Source organism: Acinonyx jubatus, chromosome C1, assembly GCF_027475565.1.
Source record: "Acinonyx jubatus isolate Ajub_Pintada_27869175 chromosome C1, VMU_Ajub_asm_v1.0, whole genome shotgun sequence".
Lineage (NCBI taxonomy): Eukaryota > Metazoa > Chordata > Mammalia > Carnivora > Felidae > Acinonyx > Acinonyx jubatus.
Genome location: NC_069381.1, coordinates 160417896 through 160437850, shown reverse-complemented (window position 1 = coordinate 160437850; position 19955 = coordinate 160417896). Strand labels below are relative to the sequence as shown.

Here is a 19955-nt window from a genome sequence, read left to right as displayed (position 1 = left end):
GACAAATGAAACGATCTTTTATGGACTTTTGTTGTTGTTGTTTATAGTGTAGAGCTTCCTTGGGAGAAATGGAACTATATAGGAGTTATATGACTTTAATAAATAAGTATGATAACCAAATAAAGTCTTAATGGCAAACTGAAATACTGACATACTGCTAGTGCCTGCAGCAGGGATTTTCAGAGCAAGCTCAGAGCTGGTATATTGCACCACGACTTAAGGGTATAAAGAGGCTTTATTTGCATGACTTTGCCCTGTCCTTTGGTCATCTGACGGACTTCATAACCAATCCTGCCAAAAATGTGGCCTTTGAAATTTATTTCTAAAATTGGGCAGAGTATGTTGTCCCATAGTTTAATCTTATTCAAATGGAAGAAAGACTATCAATTTACAAAACATTTCCCTCTTCCTGAATTCCTAAATCTGAGCTCAATCATCACTTGATGCACTTTCCAATGAGTCACAAATCATCTTAGGAACCTGATGTTTAAAAGTGGTAGAAAGCTCCAGATATTCAAAGGAAAAAAGTTGGTGTCAATATCAGACCACTAGTTCCATTCATGTTTTGATGTTGTATAGCTGCATCAGAATTTTACTGTTTTGCTTTCTAATGGTTTTCCATGTAGAGTGTATACATAGGGAGAGAATATGACAAAAACAAAGTATAGTGGGTAGGTTTTATCTCTGCTTTAAAAAAACTTGTTTTAATGTTTTATTTATTTTTAAGGCAGAGACAGAGCATGAATGGGGATGGGGCAGAGAGAGAGGGAGACACAGAATCTGAAGCAGGCTCCAGGCTCTGAATCCCTATACAGTATACCTGAAATTATGTCACCTTATATGTTAAGTAACTAGAATTTAAATAAAAACTTAAATAAAAGTACACTGATATTTAAAAAGTCCTTGCCATATATGTACACATATCTACATATATAACAGTAAAATACAACGTCTTTTAAAAAGTATATACAACAAACAATGGATAAAATAAACATTATTGAATAAGAGATTGAAAATAGCAAATTCATCTTCAGTGCTGAAACCGTCTCTCAGAACACATGATATACTGCTGGTGAAAAGTGGCATGCATCAGTCAGTGGGAGCAGCGCGGGCTGGGAATCGGGAAGCCAAGGTTGCATCTCAGTTCTACCACTTTCTGGCTGAGTAATCTGAACAAGTCATTTAGCCTCTTGGACCTTTGTTGCCTTTGTCTGTCCAGTAAAGACATTGGGATAGGTTGTTACCAACAGCCCTTTCCAACTGGATCTGTCACTTCTTTGTACGCTTAGAGTACGAGGCACATTAACATGAATATTAAATTATGAAGCTTTGCTGACTTTTATACATTTAAAATACCATGTAGGAGTTCTTCCGGAACTTGCTTCTGGACAAGATGAACAAATATGTTTTGTTTTATTCCTCGCAGTAACAAAAGACCCTGTACACAATACATATACTTCAACTATCAGAAGACTCTGGAAGTGGAGAAAAGCAGGCAGGCCAACTCAAGGAACCCAGCAGCAAGTTTCCTGGTGGTCTTTGTTTTTCTTTAACCTCCCACGTATCTAGAGAAGCTCACAACCCATAAATGCCAACAAGCACAGACACAAAATAATCCCAAGTAAAGCCTGCTTTTCCCAGCCAAAGCCCTGGGAAAAGGGTAGGCCAGCCAGGGCAGACATCTTTTAGCCATTCCTGCCCTTCTCGAGGTGAACGTCATGAAAAAGCCACAGTGCTGCTGCTGCAGCCATTGCCTATGGGCAGAACCCTGTTTTCACCCCTGCCCCCACAATAACAGGGGTACACCTCTCTCCTGGCAGTCTGTGAGTGGAGCCCTATGTTTCAGCACCACCTTGCAGGAAGAGAAGGTACCCCTCCTGGCTCAGCCTATGAGTAGGACCTGGACTTTCATCCCCACCCTGTAGTAAGAGCAGCACCCTGTCAGCCCAAGCCTGTGGGTAGAGCCCTGTCTTCATCCTGACCTGCAGTAATGAGGCAGCTGAGACCATGATCAGAGCTCCTGTCTCCCATGCCTACGGCATTCCTTCTCAACCAGGTTTCTGGGCACACCCTGGCTTCCGTCTCCACCCCGCAGTAACTAGGAGGTTGCCCTCTCCCTCCCCAGAATGTGGGGTAAAGTCCTGCCATTAGGGTGACGTACACGTAGGGTAGGCAAAATAGCATTGCAGTCGCATCACAGAGGCTTTGTAAACTAGTTTGATATTTGAACCCTGGCCTACAAAAATGAGCCAGGACTTGCATTCTAAATCTAAAGAGGTTAACTATCAGCTACAATGGAAGGAACCAGAGTCCTGGAGGACTCGAAATATCCAGGATTCAGTTCAAAATTACACTTTATATATACCAAGAACCAGGCAAATTGCAACTCGGATGAGAAAAGACAGCAGATGTACCAATATTGAGATGACATAGATGTTGGAATTATTAGACAAGGAAATCAGCTATCATAATAATGCTCCAACAAGCCATTATAAACACTCTTGAAACAAGTGATAAATAGGAAATGGAAAATAAAGATAAAAAAGTAACTACTGTAAATGGAAATTTTAGAACTGCAAACTTTATTACCAGTAAACTCACCAGATGGGCTCAATACCAGAGACAGAGGAAGGAATTGGTGAACCTGAAGATAGATCAATAGAAATTATCCAACGCAAACAAGAGAAAGAAAATAGACTTTAAAAAGTGAACTGAACCCCAGAGACCTGTAGCCAAATAGCAAAAGATTTAACATTTGTGTTGTTGAAGTCCCAGAAGAGGGTAAAGAGAGACTGAAAACATACTTGAAAAATTAGTGGCTGAGAACTCCTCAAATTTGGTAAAAGCAGAGAAAAATTCAGTGCTTCTTTGGAGACATTTTTATGTAATGAAATGTATTCGAACAGTATAGATGAGGAAGCAGCTATAACTCCAGTCACCCAGGTCCTTTTCAGGACCTGGCATTCACATGTGACAAACAGAACCGGCCCAGAATTCAACTTAGCTTCTGACCTTAAGCTGATCGTGACAATACCGTGTAGCAAACCCTGGGGCGCTAGGTAGAAAGGGCCTCTCAGAAACTTCCATTCTTCTAAATAATGACAACGACAACATAGTCCTGGTAAACACTTCTAATCTACTCCGTGTCAGAAAGTACATATACTAATATGAGAGCCTTACGTGAACCTAATAATGGATAATAGAGCTAATAATAAATATTATTCCTATTTTACATAACTGACACACAGGAAAGGTAACTCAAATCACATAGCCAGTAGATCATAGATCTAATTGTAAGTTTTAGAGGTTATATAAAACATTACAGCGTTCAGGGGAAAGGAGGTCTTTTCAGTGGCCATTTTGCCATTGATTTGCCTTATGATTGAGTCAGAAATCTTATCTGGGGCTAACAGATAGAAAGAGGAATTGGGGTTTGGGGTCGTGCAGTCATTTGGACATTGTCCAACTATTGCAGAATGTTGTTCGGTCATTTCCTCAGACAATACAGATCAAACTCTTTGCTCTGGCAGCCTTTCTGTATTCAGGGAAGCAGCTCTTATTCTTCAGTGATGATCATGTTCACGCACCTGTTGGCACTGGCCATGCCATCTCTAGTTCTGCTCCCTTACGCACAGTCGTGCAGAAACTTAGCTTCCTTCTGCACCTAGCCTGATGTTGCACATAGGAGGTGGAGATGCACTCCCTTAGTGACTCAGCGTCACCACCGGCCTCGAGTTCTCATTGCACTTTGGCAGTGTCTGCATAGTTAACGAAAGAACGATTCCGGGCATGACTTTTCAGCTAACGTTCCTTACCTCTCTTTTTATCGTTCCTGCCATGACATAACAAGGTTGCGGCTTTACCGAGTCATTATGATGATGAGAGTCACCAACGTTTGTCTCATGGTTTATACCGTGCAGAGCATCTTGAATGCATTGGCCCATTAACAGTTTTGCGAGGTAAATGCGGTGCTCCCCTCTCTGCCGAGAGAGCAAGCAAAACTGAGCTCACCCGGTGACCGCAGGCAGCAGTCACGTCACTGTAAGATTTTCAAATTGGTGTCATTAAGACCTGGATATAATTGCATCAGATTTATAAGAGGTCAGCATCAAGTTCTTATGAAAAACATCAATGAGTTATGTGTTTAAAACCTTAAAGATGGCATTTCTTTTAGTTAATTACTCAGCTGTGATTTACCCCTCTTCGTTCTAATTTGGCAAGATATTTGTATTCCTCTGTCCCTTCTCAAATTCCACTGCGCTCTTCTTGTTGACAATCAAAGGTCTGAAAATATTCACTAGAAGATGTTGGAGTTCTGGCATCTTCGACGCGATAACCCAGTAAAATTACAAAGCAGAGGACAAACTTCAATAGAGGCAACATGGTATGGGTGCTAAACCCGTGGACCCTGAATCCTTCGTAGTCTTAAATCTCAGCTCCGCTGCATGCCAAATGCACGGCCGTAGGTAAATTACATAACACCTCTGTGCTTGGTTTCATCACGTTTATACAATGAGAAGAATGACGATCCCTATTTCGTAGAGTTTTGTGAGCTTGATGGAAACAATGTAAAGCACTTGGAATAGTGCTTGGCATCAGTGAACTGGTGCTAATAATAAAACAATAACTGTGGCTATTTTTAGCCACTAAATTTATTATTTACAGGGTTATGAACAGATACGAATATGAGTAGCACAATTTTAAGAGGGCCCTGGGATGCTCTTACTTTTGGAGGTCTGATTTCTCTTCATATCAAATATGTTAAAATGGAATTCTGTATCCCACATCAAATATAATTTTGTGTAAGTTTAAAGAAACGGATAACTTTTAGTCACCTGCATTTTGTAGATATCTAAACACTTATTAATTCCACTCTGTCTGGGGGCGCCTGGGTGGCTCAGTCGGTTAAGTGTCCGACTTCAGTTCAGGTCATGATCTGGTGGTTCACGAGTTCGAGCCCCGCATCGGGCTCCATGCTGACAGCTCGGAGCCTGGAGCCTGCTTCCGATTCTGTGTCTGCCTCTCTCTCTGACCCTCTCCCCGTTCGTGCTCTCTCTCTGTCTCAAAAATAAATAAATGTTAATTTCACTTTGTCTGAATTGGTTCTCTCCTGGGATCACACAGCAAATAAATGATGAAGCACGCGCTAGAATTCTCGTCTTCTGACTTAAAACCAAAATTTTCCAAGAGAAAAGATGGGAAGAATGTTTTTCCACTCTTCAGAAACTGTTGGAAGCTAGCCCCCTTCAAAGCCTAATTCAAGCTGGATGGTGGGAGTGTCTTTTGCTAAAATAAACACTCCAGAATGCCCAAAAGTCTGAAAACATTGATGAATTTTTCCTTTCTATATTCTTTATTTAGATTGTGGTTTGAATGTTCATAAGCAGTGTTCCAAGATGGTCCCAAACGACTGTAAGCCAGACTTGAAACATGTCAAGAAGGTATACAGTTGTGACCTTACCACACTCGTGAAAGCCCATATCACCAAGCGGCCAATGGTGGTGGACATGTGCATCAGGGAAATTGAATCCAGAGGTGAGGCGTCGCCCGTGTGGTTCAGCACTCATAATTCACCATGAATGCAAGTTCTGATGCCCTTCTGGGTACCTCATGGCATAACCCAGTTGTCTTCTTCAGTAAGTTTAGAGGGAGAGGATTTCAGACGTCAAATGATCTGAAAGTCTGAAATGAATTAAGTTCAATAATTTGCCAGCTTGATTTTAAGGTACATTGAGCTAGTTCTAGGAAATATGCTTAAATATTTTTTTATGAATGGTGATGCTTCTTGTCTATAAAAGTTGACATGTAGATACCAATTCATTTTTCACTTTTTGCATTTTTCTTAGGTCCAAGAAGCAAAGGTGTAAATGCTCTATTAAACCGTCCCAAACCAAAAAACAGAACTGCACCCTAATTATTCTTTCCCATTTGGGAAAGACTGGTACAGGCCTATTAATATGGCTTATCTTAGTCTTCTGTTATGTAAAAGAATTTATGGTATAATTGAGGTGACGAATGATTTCCCTGAAGACTCAACGTATTTGATCTAATTAGACACAGTGATGAGCCAGATTACAGATATTCAGGCAACAGTAAGCCAGAGTTTAAAGTCTGTGAGTGAAATGGTTTTATTTTAGGAGAAAATGTGAAGAGGTTTCTAGACAAGTACATTTAATCGTTCTTTCTGACACATTACTTGCCTAGCCTGAAGTATGGGAAGAAGTTAAAACTTGAAGAAGGAAAAGACATAATTTCCAAAGAAACCAATTAGCTCTCTTGCTCTGTTTTTACAGGTCTTAATTCTGAAGGTTTGTATCGAGTATCAGGATTCAGTGACTTAATTGAAGATGTCAAGATGGCTTTTGACAGAGGTATGTTCTTTAGCATGTCCGTTAACTTAGGACAACAATGCTCTCTGCCAAGGAGGCACAGTTCCTTATGTTATTCTTTTCATTATTTGTCTAAGTCATTGGTTATTATACCAAATAAAAAGCGTGTAATTTTACTTTATTACTATATTAAACTGTTACACTTCAAGGTGAGAAAGAAACATAAAATTTAACTATATTACCAGTATCTGAGCATCCAGGGCTGGTCCATGTTCCTCAAAATATATACAGAGCAATTAAATTTACCGGATACCATGGAGAAAATAGGGCAGGGTGGTTGGGGGAATCTAAGTGATTGCAGATCTCAGATTTCCCAGTTTGGAGTTGGCCCACCTAACTGCCTGTCGTCCATGCATTCCATCACCATATTTGATGGAGTGGAGACCCAGTGTAATGACTTAGATTCCCCCACCACAGAATCATTATTGATTTTATTTTAATAAATGCCATAAAGGAAAGTATTAATAACTATGGAACTTAACCTAGTCTGCGGGGTTGGGGGGATGCTGGAGATCAGAAGAGGCTTTCCAGAGAAGTACAGAAGTTGGCCGTATAATGGTTGAATAGTCAAAGAAACAGGATATGTAAAGACCCTGGCAACAGAAGAGTCTGTGCAAAGGTCCTGAGGCCTGTCTTTGTCGAGTCCCTGAAAAGTGCTAGGACTTAGAGAGCAGGAACTGAGAGGAGAGTGGACTAATATACAACGAATACACCATCTTACTATAGAAAAAATTAGCTGAATGGTAGAAGGTTCTCAGATCAACCTCCAAATTCAGTTTAACACATCATGTAGCTGAACTATAAGATTGGTGACTTTATTTTCCAAACCCAAAATTGGACATACCCTATAATGAGACAGGACATCTGAAATTTGGATTTTCATAAAAAAATAATAGATAGTGGAAATAGGAACCATGTGGCAGGAGAGAATACCAGCACTCTTTCTTTTTTCCTGAGTAAAAGTTTTGATAGAGATGATAACTTGTCTTTATCATTCTTCTGCCTTCATGTTCTCCTCTCCCTTTCCCCAGGTCTTTAGGCACCTGTACGCTTCCCCAAGATCCCCCAGTGGAGCGATCTAATTGCTTTTTCCTCTCAGAATGCATTCTGTCCCAATTTGCACTGCCATCGTATGTGATTTCAACACAAGAGTGAAAAACAGATACTGGTGATCTAATTCACACTAGAGTGTGAATGTCTGATAGGCCATGGTATTTCCCATTTAAAAGAGGCTTCTTTAAAGAAAAATACACTTTGCTAAAGTAGTTTTTAGGGTTCCAGTTTTAGGTTAACATTAGTTCTAGGTTACAGAATTTCACAGAAAGTGCAGAGATGTCCCATATAACCTCTCCTCTCGTTCCCCTCCCCCGCCATAGTTGCCCCTATTAACATCGTGCCTTAATAGAGTACATTTGTTACAATTGATGAACCAGCACTGATACATTAACTAAAGTCAGTAGTTTAAAGTTCAGTCTTCATGTTGTACGGTTCTGTGGGTTTTGGCAAATGCATGATGTCATATAGCCACCCTTATGGTGTCACACTATGAGGTATCACTTTCACTACCCTAAGAATCGTCTGTGCTTTACCTGTTCTCCCTTTCTCCCGCTGAACCCCTGACAACCGCTGTTCTTTTTACAGACTCCATAGTTTTGCCTTTTCCAGAATGTCAGAGTTGGAATCATAAGATATGTAGCCTTTTTTGGCTGATTTCCTTTACTTAGCAATCTGCATCTAAAGTTCTCCCATGCCTTTTCCTGGCTTGATAGCTCATTTCTTGTTGTTGCTCAATAATATTCCTTTGTCTGGGCATATCACAGTTTATTCACCTATTGAAGGACATCTTGATTACTTCCAAGTTTTTAGCAATCATGAATGAAAGTGGCTTAAATATTTGTGTGCACATATTTGTGTGGACGCAAGTAGTTTCCATCTCCTCTGGATAAATACCTAGGAGTGTGATGGCTGGATTACATGTAAGACACTGCCTTTCCTCCCAGGTGGCCGTCCCATTTTGCATTCCCACCAGCAACAACGTCGAGTTCCTGTGGCCCCTGCATCGTCTCCAGCATTTGTCATCAGTTGTCATTTTAGCCATTCTAATCTCTGTGTAGGGAAGAGGCTGCTTTTTAATGGATAGCGCTCGTTCATAAGCCAAATGGAATAAAAGAAGCCTAGTATAAGATGTAGCTCAGAGTCGGCACTAATTAAATCTTCAGTAGACGAACGTTCAGATATTTTAACCAGTTACTAAATGCAGGAGAGTAAAAGAAGTCTTAAGGCCCAGCAACCCTAAAATACTCCTCTGTGTTATAACTTCTTCTCTGGTTATTTCAAGACTCTCAAGTTTTGTTTCGTTTTACTCTCATACTTCTCACTGTGTGCCTACACGTAGGGCTCAGACAACATCCAGACGTCATGTGTCAGGAGCCTGGGGTGAGTCAAAGGTGGCCTTTTGTAAATTAGGAGTGCCTCTGTTGTTATTTTTCACATTCTCTAGGTTTATTTTAAAAAGAAAGAGAAAGCAATCCTATATTACTCCCCTAGGAGGTCTCAAGTACGCGTGGAATTTACGAATACTGCTGTTGATCTCAGCCCTCTCCTACTCCCCCCCTTTTAATTAGACCTGGAAAGCTAAGTAACTTCAGAAAAGAAAATTCAGAAAAACAGATTTGGCTTTTCACAGAAAACTGATCACTTGTATATATCGGCACACTGAATTTGATATTAAAAAAAACCGACGCATTGATGATCTCGAAAGACCGTAACACAAAATGTGTTATTAAAACAGTGCTGTGTGTCCAGATAGTTACTCGTATTTTTCTTTTTAACATCCTTCAAAGATGGCGAGAAAGCGGATATTTCTGTGAACATGTATGAAGATATCAACATTATCACTGGTGCGCTGAAACTGTACTTCAGGGATCTACCAATTCCGCTCATCACATATGACGCCTACCCTAAGTTTATAGAGTCCGCAAGTAAGTATGAAGGCACGCATTCCAATAACCTGACAGACTCCCTCCTCATGGTAATCACTTCTGCTTTTCCTGCTGAGTTTCTTGAATGCATATTATGTATTTCCCCCTCGCCTCTCCCCTCGGTTAATATACTCACAGAAATTTCGAACTCCTCTCCAATGTAGGTTATTTATGACTTCTGCCATCAGAAGCTTCTTTGTAATGTGCTCACCCTCATTTACCAAAGTAAGGCTTATGCCAGTGCCCCTTAGATATGCACCAATGCTTCTGCAGAATAAAAATGAATAACTAGGAAAATAAAATTGAAGAGCAGGACCAAACTATTTTGTTATTAGATTCAGCTCAGCATAAAAGTTACTCTGTCAGATCTCATAAAAGTTTCTAAAGTCTTACTTTCAATTTCTATACATATCCTGTGACAGACCATTAACAAACAGTTTGTAAACTGGCACCGGTCCGTAGATCATACTTTAAGGAGCACTGTTTTAGATCAAGAAGTGATTTTTTAAGTTCTAGTTGAGATGCAAATGAGAAAAAGCAAAGGCTCATTTGCCAAATTTATGGTGCAAAAATCATACCTGTAATTCACACTTCCTTTTTTTAAAGAAAGGAATTTTTAACAGATTTTAAGTGTTGGCATTGCCATTTTTTAAGAAAAGATAGGCTATTTCTGTCCTTTTTCTTCTCTCTTAAAAACCATATGTTGTCTTGATCTTTAAATAATAACATCACTTTCTTAGAACGCTGATTTACTTTTTGACTTTGAAATTTCGTGAAGTACAGACTTGCTTTGTTCTAATTTTTACTTTCCCCTTCAGTGCTTTTGTTGAGAATTTTTGTGGTTGGCTCCATGGAGACCTGATTTCTTGCGGGGAACAGCCATGAGAGTTACACTGATTTTTACAAATTTCCATGTTAGGAGCCTGAAAGACTAGATCCTCTCCGTAGGAATTTAGCTCTTCTCATTTGGGGATGTATTCAGTGCTGATCACGAAAACCGTCTGAGGGAGCTTACGGGTTCTTGTTTCGTGGGGCAGACGCTTCCTCCCGAGAGAGAGAAGTCTGATTGCCACTCCTGTCGAAAGCACTTGATACACACTTGCATCACCGAGGGCTGCTCGGTCCCCAGTTTGCTCTGGTCCTCAGGACAGTGGGGGCTCAAGCGGACAGAATTCCTGTCCCCGTGTCACTTTGGAGTAAAATTAAAACTTGGTTTCTGTGCCCAAGCCACCCCAATAGCAGAGGACAAAGCGGTAATTCAGACCTGCATTCTGAACTCTAGACAGCCGCTTTATCTACTTAGAAGAAACATCCAAGCCTTCCTTACTGGGTTTCGAGGCCTTTTGCCCTCCAGATTCCCAAATTATTTCACCTTCTTTCCCCACACCCATGTCAGTTGCCTCTATTATTCTTCCAAAACATTCATTTGTTAGCGTTCTGAGGTCTGTGTCTGAAACAGCCCCCGTCGGACATCAGCAAACCCCCCGTTCTACTTTAGAGAGCTCTTCAAAGCGCAAGGTAGAAACTTTCCTAAATCAAGGTAGAAATTCCTTCTTACAGTGTCACCTATTTTGATGCGTGACTTCCATGACACCAAAACCGTGGCATAATACTCATACAGGATATAGATGTTTATTGTGAGTGTTTGCTATTGATCTGATTGTTTATGGAACATTGTGCCCTTGTCCATGTCTCCTCCAGCAGTAGAGTCTGTTCCATTCTTTAGACACAGAGATACAACCATTCTCTTATCTTTATAGGTAGATAAGGGAGATGAGAGAAACTAAGATTTATAGAACATATACCGGGTGCCAGGAATCACGGTGCACACTTTATAGCCACAATATTTTAATTTTTATCTCTACACCCAGTGGGGTTCCAACTCATTCGTGACCCTAAGATCAAGAGTCGCATGCTCTTCACAGAGCCAGCCAGGTGCCCCACCACGATGTCATTTTAGAAAGGAGATGTCGTGGGGCACCTGGGTGGCTCCGTCGGTTAACCATCCGGCCCTTGATTGTGGCTCAGGTCACGATCTCCCTGTTCACGAGTTCAAGCCCTGTATAGGGCTCCTCGCCGATAGCATAGAGCCTGCTTGGGATTCTCTCTTCTCTGCCCATCCCCCACTCACATGATGTGCAGTCTCTCTTGCTCTCTCTCAAAATAAACTTCAAAAAAACAAAAACAAAAACAAAACAGAAAGGAGATGTTATAGGGTATAAGTGAATTGTCCAAGGTCTTGTCACTAGTGGAGATGGCACTGGCATTCAAAGCTACATCTGTCTGAACGCCACAGCCCTTGCTCTCTGCATGCAGCCCACTGCCTGGCTCCACTGGTGGAACAGGAACAGAAGACCTGCCCAGAGAGGGAAGGCAGGAGGGCAGGAACCCCTCCCAAATGATGCACGGTGTTAGCTGACCCTTCCCGGTGCACCTGCTCGAGTCTTTTTATCACTGGGTCCCCTAGAAAACCTGGGGCCTGTTCTTTAGGTCTCAGGATTCCCCGGCACTTATCAGCATCTCTTGCCAACAGAAACTCAAGAGTGCATATTAAAGCTTTCTCCTGCAAAAGCTGTCTGAGCTCCACTCTTGCAGCCTCCCTCAGACAACCTGCACCCAGGAAGCTGGAGGTGCGTGGCTACAGGGAATGAACAAAGGACACAATGGTGGTAGAGGCTGGGGCCTCTCATTTAAGGGCTTAAAGATCTTCATAATATCCTGGCAACTCCCCCTTGAACTACCTGGAAGTCTGGGACCGCCTAGCCCTTTTTCCTCACTGCCTCTTCCCACCAGTGAAGGGATCGCTGCCCTACAGACAGTACAAGGTGTATGTAGAAGGTGCCTCTCCCAGGCTGCACGGTAAGCCAGCATATGCATGGACACTTCCTGACCCCGAGGAAAACAGCACTGCCAGGACCCAACTCCTGGTAGGACTCCATGTGGAAATCTTTCTCTGGCCGAGAACTCTCTGAGCTCTGTTCCCAGAAGATCTCAGAAAAGATGACTCAGTCAGCATGTAGTCTTGAGTGAGTCAGATGAACTCGGCCATAAAACCCAGGGCTCTTTGTCCCAAGCAACTTCAAGTGTCCTGAAGGGAGGTCTGGGATGAGAACTCGCCGAGTGTTCCCCTCCACTCTGCCTCTGATTCACCCCTTATGCTTGGCTGAGTCTTCTTCTTCTTGTACTTGAACATCTCTACGAGGAACTGGCAGTACGTACCTTAAAAGAGCTTTTAACGAAATGTCGACACAGGTTCAGATGCTTATTAGTTCCTGCCCTCACCACGTCCACATTTCCAAACCCTCCTCAGAGGCCATTTCTTCCTCTTCTCAGTTCCGCTCAGCCCCCAGGCCAACTTTCTCTTCTGTGTTCCCGTCACATTTCGCCTGGCCCTTTGGCACAGACTCTTTGCTTCATGATGGAAGGCTGTATTCATGTCTTGTCTGCCCCATTAGACTAACCCCATTACAAGGGAGAGTTCTGTCGCTTTATTTTCCTGTAGCACCTGTGACAGTCCTTTCATTTACATCATAGGTGCTCAATAAATTCTTGTTAAATGAGTAAACATGATTTTATATTGAGAACCATAGAATCTTAGACTTTTTAGATATTCTAAAGGGTCACGTTAACTAGATTTCCTTCTACAACACACTCTTTTTTGAAATACCCAGTAACTGCAAGATCACTGCCTCTCTCGGTAGACAGCCGCCAGTGGACAGATATAACCATCGTAAAGGCCTCCTTGTGCACAACAGAAATCAGCCTGCCCTCGACTCCCGCTGCCGATGGTCTTGATGTGACCCTCTTCCACATGCAAGCCTTTCCCATATTTGAAACAGCTGATGCTGTTCGTCTCTAAATACGTTCCATTTTGTCTGTCTTTCTCTTAAATTATGCTGTGGTCTTCGTCAGGCAGAAGATTTGTGTTCTCTGAAAAAATTATGAGTAATACTCCTTTAAGTAGAAAAAAAAAGAAACGAACTCCAGGGAAGAGCCTGTGTCGATTTGATGTCAGTATATTCAAATGCAGTTTGTCATACGTCCCCAGATTTATATCTCCAGTGTGAACCTCTCCCTGAGCACCGGATTAATCCACAGTCAGGATGATCATGTAGATGTCTGAAAGACACCTCAGGTAGAGCCCTTAACCTTTGCCACAAAACCCCTCCCATCCATAATCTTAATGGAGGCGCCATCTTCCCAGTTGCCTAAGCCCAAAGCTTAGCTCATTCTTGATTCTTTTCCTTTTCACATCTCCCTCATCAGGAAATCCTATGGACTCTACCGTTAAAATAGACCCAGATTCCAGCAACTTCTCATTACCTTCACTGCCACCACTGGTCTAAGCTAGAGTCATTTGTCACCTGGGTTTTTGTAATAGTTACCAGAATGGTCTGTTTTTACTCTTGCCTTTCCATCGTCTGTTTCCCACATGGCAGACAGAGGAGAGCTACTGTGAGCGCTGTCAGGTCACGTCTCTGCCTCATTCAGAACCTTCCCGTTTCTGCCAGTAAATGCTGAGTCCCTGGAATAGCCTGCAGCACCTGACACAATGCGGTGCCCCGTTACCTCTCTGCCCTCACTCCCTTCCATCCCCCTCTGGCTCGCTCCACTACAGCCACGGTAGGCTTCTCACTTTACTCAGACATCGCAAGCATTCTCGCCCCTGGGGACCCTTGCACGGCTGCATCTCTGCCTGGCACCCCTTCCCCTAGATCTCCGTGTGGTCATTCCCCCACGCCCTGAGAGTCTTCACTCAAGACCATCTTTCTCATGAGGTCTGTCATGACCACCCCATTTAAAATCACATCCCCCTGCACCTGCAGTGCTCTTTACTCTGTTTTTTTCCCCACAGCACTGGCTTTGTTCTAATCTAGTATAAACCAGAAGATACATGTTCATTGTTTACCGTCAGCCACGCTCCGAGAGAGAAAGTAAGCTCTCCACGAATGGGGAGTCTTGTTTGTTGCTAGCCCACCAACACAGTCCTTAATTTCATGCCATCTCAAGATTCTCCCTACAAGGATTAATTACGAAAATTAAAAGGAAACTGTGTTAGTCTTTTTTCAACTTCCAGAACAGTATAGTTTCAAATTAATTAGTCCTATGATAAAAAGAAAAAAAAAACTGTAAGTAAATACTAATAGTTTTTGATAGTAAATGGAATTTTAATTCTAGAAATTAAATGATTGAATTTCAGTATCTGATACAGTATTGCTGTTATCAGTTGCTCTTTAAACAGTATTGCTCTTTAAAGATCCCAAGTTTCAAAGACCATGCATCAATTATCATGGCAAATAATACATTGTTTATTACTGAGAAGAGAATCAGGAACCCTGGATAAGCTTGGGGCAGAAAATCTAAAATGGCCGACGTTTCTTTGAGTTAAAAAGCTTCAGTCACTCTTCATGTTCTGAAGCTTATCGATCTGTGCTACCAATGCTAGGAACTTTTCACATTCATTTTATATCACTCTTTTTAATGTTTATTTACTTTTGAGAGAGGGGGAGGGAGGGAGAGGGAGAGGGAGAGGGAGAGGGAGAGGGAGAGGGCGCACACATGCGTGTGAGTAGGTGAGGGGCAGAGAGGGACAATCCCAAGCAGGCTCCACACCAGGAGTGTGGAGCCCACCGCAGGGCTCAAACCCACAAACCGTGAGATCACGACCTGAGCCAAAGTCGGACACTCAACCAAATGCACTGCCCAGGTGCCCCATACAAGTTTTAACCTGACTCCAGTGCATTGCCATTGAGTTGGATTTGTCTTTTGAGTTAGAAAACTAGAAATCCTGGTTTTGTGTCTTGAATGATACTGGTGGTCAGATGCGGCCTTCCAGAATTTCAAGGCTGCTATCCTGATTAAGACGCAACAGTTTGGGGTTCCCTTCCGGTTGCCCTGCAACCCAGCATTTAAGGGCACCCTGTCTTCCTGACATTTGAGAAGCAGGAATGTGCTAGGGTGCTCTTTTTGAGAGCTCAGAATTACAAACATGTCTGTTGTTTCTGATTATGGAAATGATGAACTCAACGCAATCTGCGACCTCAAAAGGAGTGTGCTGGGTTTTTGGCCAACACAGCGGAACTAAAATGCCCAAATGAAGATTGTTCCCTTTAAAGTTTACACCTTTGGAAGAGCCACATTTACTTCAGGGACCCTGTTGTCACTCCAAACATTTGGAATTGCCTTCAAATTCTGCATTTCATTCTCCTGAATGTCCGAAGTAGAATATTTTTGTGCTCTGAGGGTAGATTTGACTTTTTTATAGAAAAGTAAATTAAAACCAAGGAAATAAATACTGGATGATACATTCCTCATTTAAAAAGAAAACAGAATATCAATTAAGACTTTGGCAAAGGCTGCAAGGGGCAATGGGGTGGCATAGCTTATGTACTGTTGCTGAACAGGGTTTTTCAAAATATTTTGAGTAAATTAGCATCCCTTAAAATGTCTGTAATGCTGTAAGATGACTTCATTTGAATGTCTGAGTTCTTTTTTTTTTAAACATTTATTCATTTTTGAGAGACGGAGACAGCGTGCAAGCAGGGGAGGGGCAGAGAGAGAGGGAGACACAGAATCCAAAGCAGGCTCCAGGCTCCGAGCTGTCATCACAGAGCCCGACGCGGGGCTCAAACTCACGAACCGCAAGATCATGCCCTGAGCCAGAGGCAGACGCTCCACCAACTGAGCCACCTGGGCGCCCCAAAATGTCTGAGTTTTTAATCTGTGTGTCGCTGTGTCTGAGTTCCTTATAGTCACATCCTATCTATCCAGTGTCCAAATTCCACAGTTACCAGACTCTTAAGACAATCGAGTGGGTGCTGCCCCCAAAAGTCCCAGTAAACGGTGTTGCCACAATGGTACTAAGCCTTTTGGAAATCCAAGACTTGAACCTTAAAAATATTTTCCAAAGCTGTGGGCAAGGATCTGTGAGAAAGCCTTTCTTACCAGTTTTAGAAGATCACCACAAGAGTAGAATTCAGTGAACCATTTATACCTGTTGTCCATTAAAGTTCTTCTCCTTGGTATTCAACTTGCTATTTTAGAAATTATGGATCCCGATGAGCAATTAGAAACCCTTCACGAGGCACTGAAGCTCCTGCCGCCCGCTCACTGCGAAACCCTGCGGTACCTCATGGCGCATCTAAAGAGGCAAGTTACAGACTTTGAAGCTTATACTTGCACTGTATCCAAATGTTAAGAATCAAGTGAAACCAAAGGTGAAAGAAAGGACAAATTGTTGCATGAATAAAGAAATGCACAGGTTGGGAAGGCATGCTAAAAATGTTCTGCTCTACAGCGCTGAATGCAGACTCGATTCTGACGTAAACGGATTTGCAGTTCCCATGTAGGTTTGCAAATAGGTTAGAAATACTAGTGTTCTGCCAAGGACAGGCAGTGATTTTTGTGTGGAAAGAGAAAAGGTTGCAGCTGTAAGGACATTAGCATTAGCATAATAAAGAGCAAAGCAACTCGCCAGAAGGCTCACTTTCCTTCTTGCTCTAAAATAGGCACTTCGCTCTTGGTGACAGGATTTTAGACCATTGCATCCAGGTCTCCAACACTGAAAACTGCTATAAAAAAAATGATGGAGTACAATAAGGGGTAAAGGGAGGAATAGAAAGTAAAATATTTTGGTTACGTCTGGTTTAATGTTTTAAATACATTGATGGTGATAGAACTTCATTTCCCTGCTCTGTTGCTCTCCCATCTCTACCAGTTGAAGGAAACGGTTTTAAATTATATGACCAAGTTTTAGTGGTTTTGGAGTTTCAAAATATAAAACTAATTAGAAACAAAAAAGACAGAACTTGACGTCTATTTTGTATGCCTCTCAGCATGAGTTACTCAGAAATGAATATGTAACTGATGGTGCTTTTAACATTTACATGTTTTCTCTCTTTGAAAGCACCATGAGCTAAAACTTTTAATATGCTTACAACTTCACTTGCAAATTCAAGTTTGCTTCATATATGGATGCAATTAAGGCCTTCACGCTAAGGCAAAGGAATAGCTCCCAAATTATAGTCTGTGCCTTTGCTGTAGCAGTAAAGAGAAGGCGAATGCTAATTCTCGCCGACCAGATAATCTTTATACTATGCCCTTGGCCATCTCTTCATGCCGTGGCCATCACTCAATAAACTGTTCAACTTACACAAATTCAGCAGACTAGGCAGCCAGTGTGGAAGGAGGGCTGATAGAATAATCAAGACAACCCAGCCCCTTCTCCACTACTCGCCAACACAGCCCTTGCAGCCAGCCGTCGCAATAGAATCCGCAGATAGAACTGACCCCACACAGCCTGACACACGAACTCAGACTTGAGCTTCGGTCATCACCATCAACGGAAGTTTAACTTATTAATATAATCGGCTTTGAGGAAAGTCCGTACTTGGAAGTTGAGGAGTACAGAGAGAGGAGCTAGTGGACGAGTTGATAAGTGGACCTGGGTTTTGTCGTAGCGCTCGAGCACAGCGCGGAACGCTGTGGCTTACGTGAAGGCACGCGCCTTTGCTTGTATTTTTCAGAGTGACCCTCCACGAAAAGGAGAATCTTATGAATGCAGAGAACCTCGGCATTGTTTTCGGCCCGACCCTTATGAGATCTCCAGAACTAGACGCGATGGCCGCGTTGAACGATATACGATACCAGAGACTGGTGGTGGAGCTGCTTATCAAAAACGAAGACATTTTATTTTAAATTTTAGTTTGCGGGGGGGAAAAAAAAGAAATGTTTTACAGATGAAGGAATGTTTTATAGTAATTTAATTGGCTCTTATAGCTGACTTATTTCTCGGTTAGACATTATGGCAGATAGCCAGCTTAAAATGAAGGAACTTTCCGTTGTTTTAGTAGCACCGCTCAGCTGTCCTTGTAAAACAGTGAACACACGCTCTCCAGTTCTAGTAATCCCGGGTGTTTATCATGTTAAGAGAAACTCAAGCTATTGCATGATTAGCCCCCTCTTTGGCAAGGGAACCCCATACAAAGGAGACAACAAGCCTGCACCCGCCTCTTCGTCCCGGGTAGTCTGTGGTTGTAATTCAGCATGTTTCGCAGAGTAAATCTGTCGTGACTTCGCTTTTGGGTTCTATGTCATTGGTTTACTGACGCTTCTATAAACATGCACACAAATGGATGAAACAGCACCTCTGACTGCTACATTGCCATAGACTATAACATAAGCCTCCTTTCCTCCGATGCTTTATTTGTGGTTTCTCTTTGTTCTTCTCTGACATAGTCCTTTCTTTCCAGCAAAAGCAAAATGTGTTTTCAGATTTGTTACTTTAGTAAATTGTCCACCAATAAAAAAAAAAAAGTACAAAAAGTACAATGCAGAGCATTTTCTGTTATTATTGGATTTCAGTTGCAATTTTGCGTTACCTGGCATGCATCTATTAATTTATTAAATTTGGCTCTTAGAAATAAAAACTAGTGATAGCTTGCTTTTTCCCCATGGTTGAGAATATTTGGGAAAACGTATTTGGCCATTTATTTAATACTGAGTAAGGTTTTGTGTTGAGTTCCTAAAATAATAACTTAAAACTGCTTAGAATTAAGGAGTGCCTTGGTGACTCAGTCGATTAACTGTCCGACTCTTAACTTCGGCTCAGGTCATGATCTCACGGTTCGTAAGTTCCAGCCCCGGGTCAGGCTTTGCACTGACAGCGCAGAGCCTGCTTGGGATTCTGTCTCCTCCCCTCTCTCTGTCCCTCCCCCACTTGCTCTCTATCTCTCTCTCAAAATAAATAAACTTAAAAACTGCTTAGAATTAAAATACCCATTCACTGGATTTTTCTTCTCGCATACTTCGGCAGAAAGCTAGAATATTTTCTCACCTGTTTGTGGGGACGGGGGGAGGGCAGACAGCCGTTCCTTCCAGAGCCATCAGAAGCAGGAAAGAAGACTGAAAAGAGTGACTTCCTAAACGTTTGGTTTGTCAGAAATGCCGTTAGCATGCAGTTGAGCTGACCAGGCTTCCTGAGAGGAGTCAGCAGCCAGACGCTTGGCCAAGGGTGGTCTGTGTACATCTAGATGCCAGGAAACCTGGATGGGGTCTGATACTGTGCCTAGCCACCCGCCTGCCTTTGAACTAATGACCCTCCCTCCAGGCTGTTTCCTTGTCCTGTCCTGCTTTAAAATGTGTAGGAAAAAAAAAAAAAAAAAAAGGTGGGGGTTGACGGGGGAGTGCCATTTTTTGGCAAAAAAAAAAAAAAAAAAAAGGCAGGCTCAATTGGTTGAGCATCTCTTAATTTCAGCTCAGGTCATGATCTCACAGTTCCTGAGTTCAAGCCCCACATAGGCTCTGCAGTGGCCGTGTAGATCCTGCTTGGGCCCTCTCTCTCTGCCCCTCTTTCCCCTCTCTCTCTCTCTCTCTCAAAATAGATTTAAAAATTATAATAAAAAGTAGCAAAAAATGTAAGATCCATTTTTGGTTTTGCCACTTCAATCCTTGATACTTTTAAGACTATCTCAAAGAATATGGTAACTGACAGAGATGAGTTTTTCCATATTTGTGCCCCTGGACTATAGTAGGAAGTTGGTAGTTTGCTTTAATGTATATGTTCAGACAAGTGTGGTTGTTCAAG

At 42.2% G+C, this 19955-nt stretch overlaps 1 protein-coding gene and 1 long non-coding RNA gene across 5 annotated transcripts in view; one reads left to right on the top strand and one right to left on the bottom strand.

The window, feature by feature from the left end:
- Positions 1–18694, top strand: part of CHN1 (chimerin 1) — a 201750-nt gene extending 183056 nt beyond the window's left edge. For all 4 annotated transcript variants that reach the window (XM_053215303.1, XM_027055454.2, XM_015086457.3 and 1 more), the window contains 5 exons: positions 5362–5535; positions 6294–6371; positions 9233–9370; positions 16414–16519; positions 17896–18694. In XM_053215303.1, the coding sequence (XP_053071278.1) occupies positions 5362–5535; positions 6294–6371; positions 9233–9370; positions 16414–16519; positions 17896–18067 (668 nt within the window). In that variant the 3' untranslated portion in view covers positions 18068–18694. The remainder of the gene's footprint in view (positions 1–5361; positions 5536–6293; positions 6372–9232; positions 9371–16413; positions 16520–17895) is intronic.
- Positions 5377–19653, bottom strand: LOC128314070 (uncharacterized). The gene is made up of 2 exons (XR_008295450.1): positions 19206–19653; positions 5377–5682 (listed from the first exon to the last, which is right to left on the bottom strand). It is a non-coding gene; the product is annotated as an uncharacterized LOC128314070 (long non-coding RNA).
- Between the last annotated feature and the right edge of the window lie 302 nt (positions 19654–19955).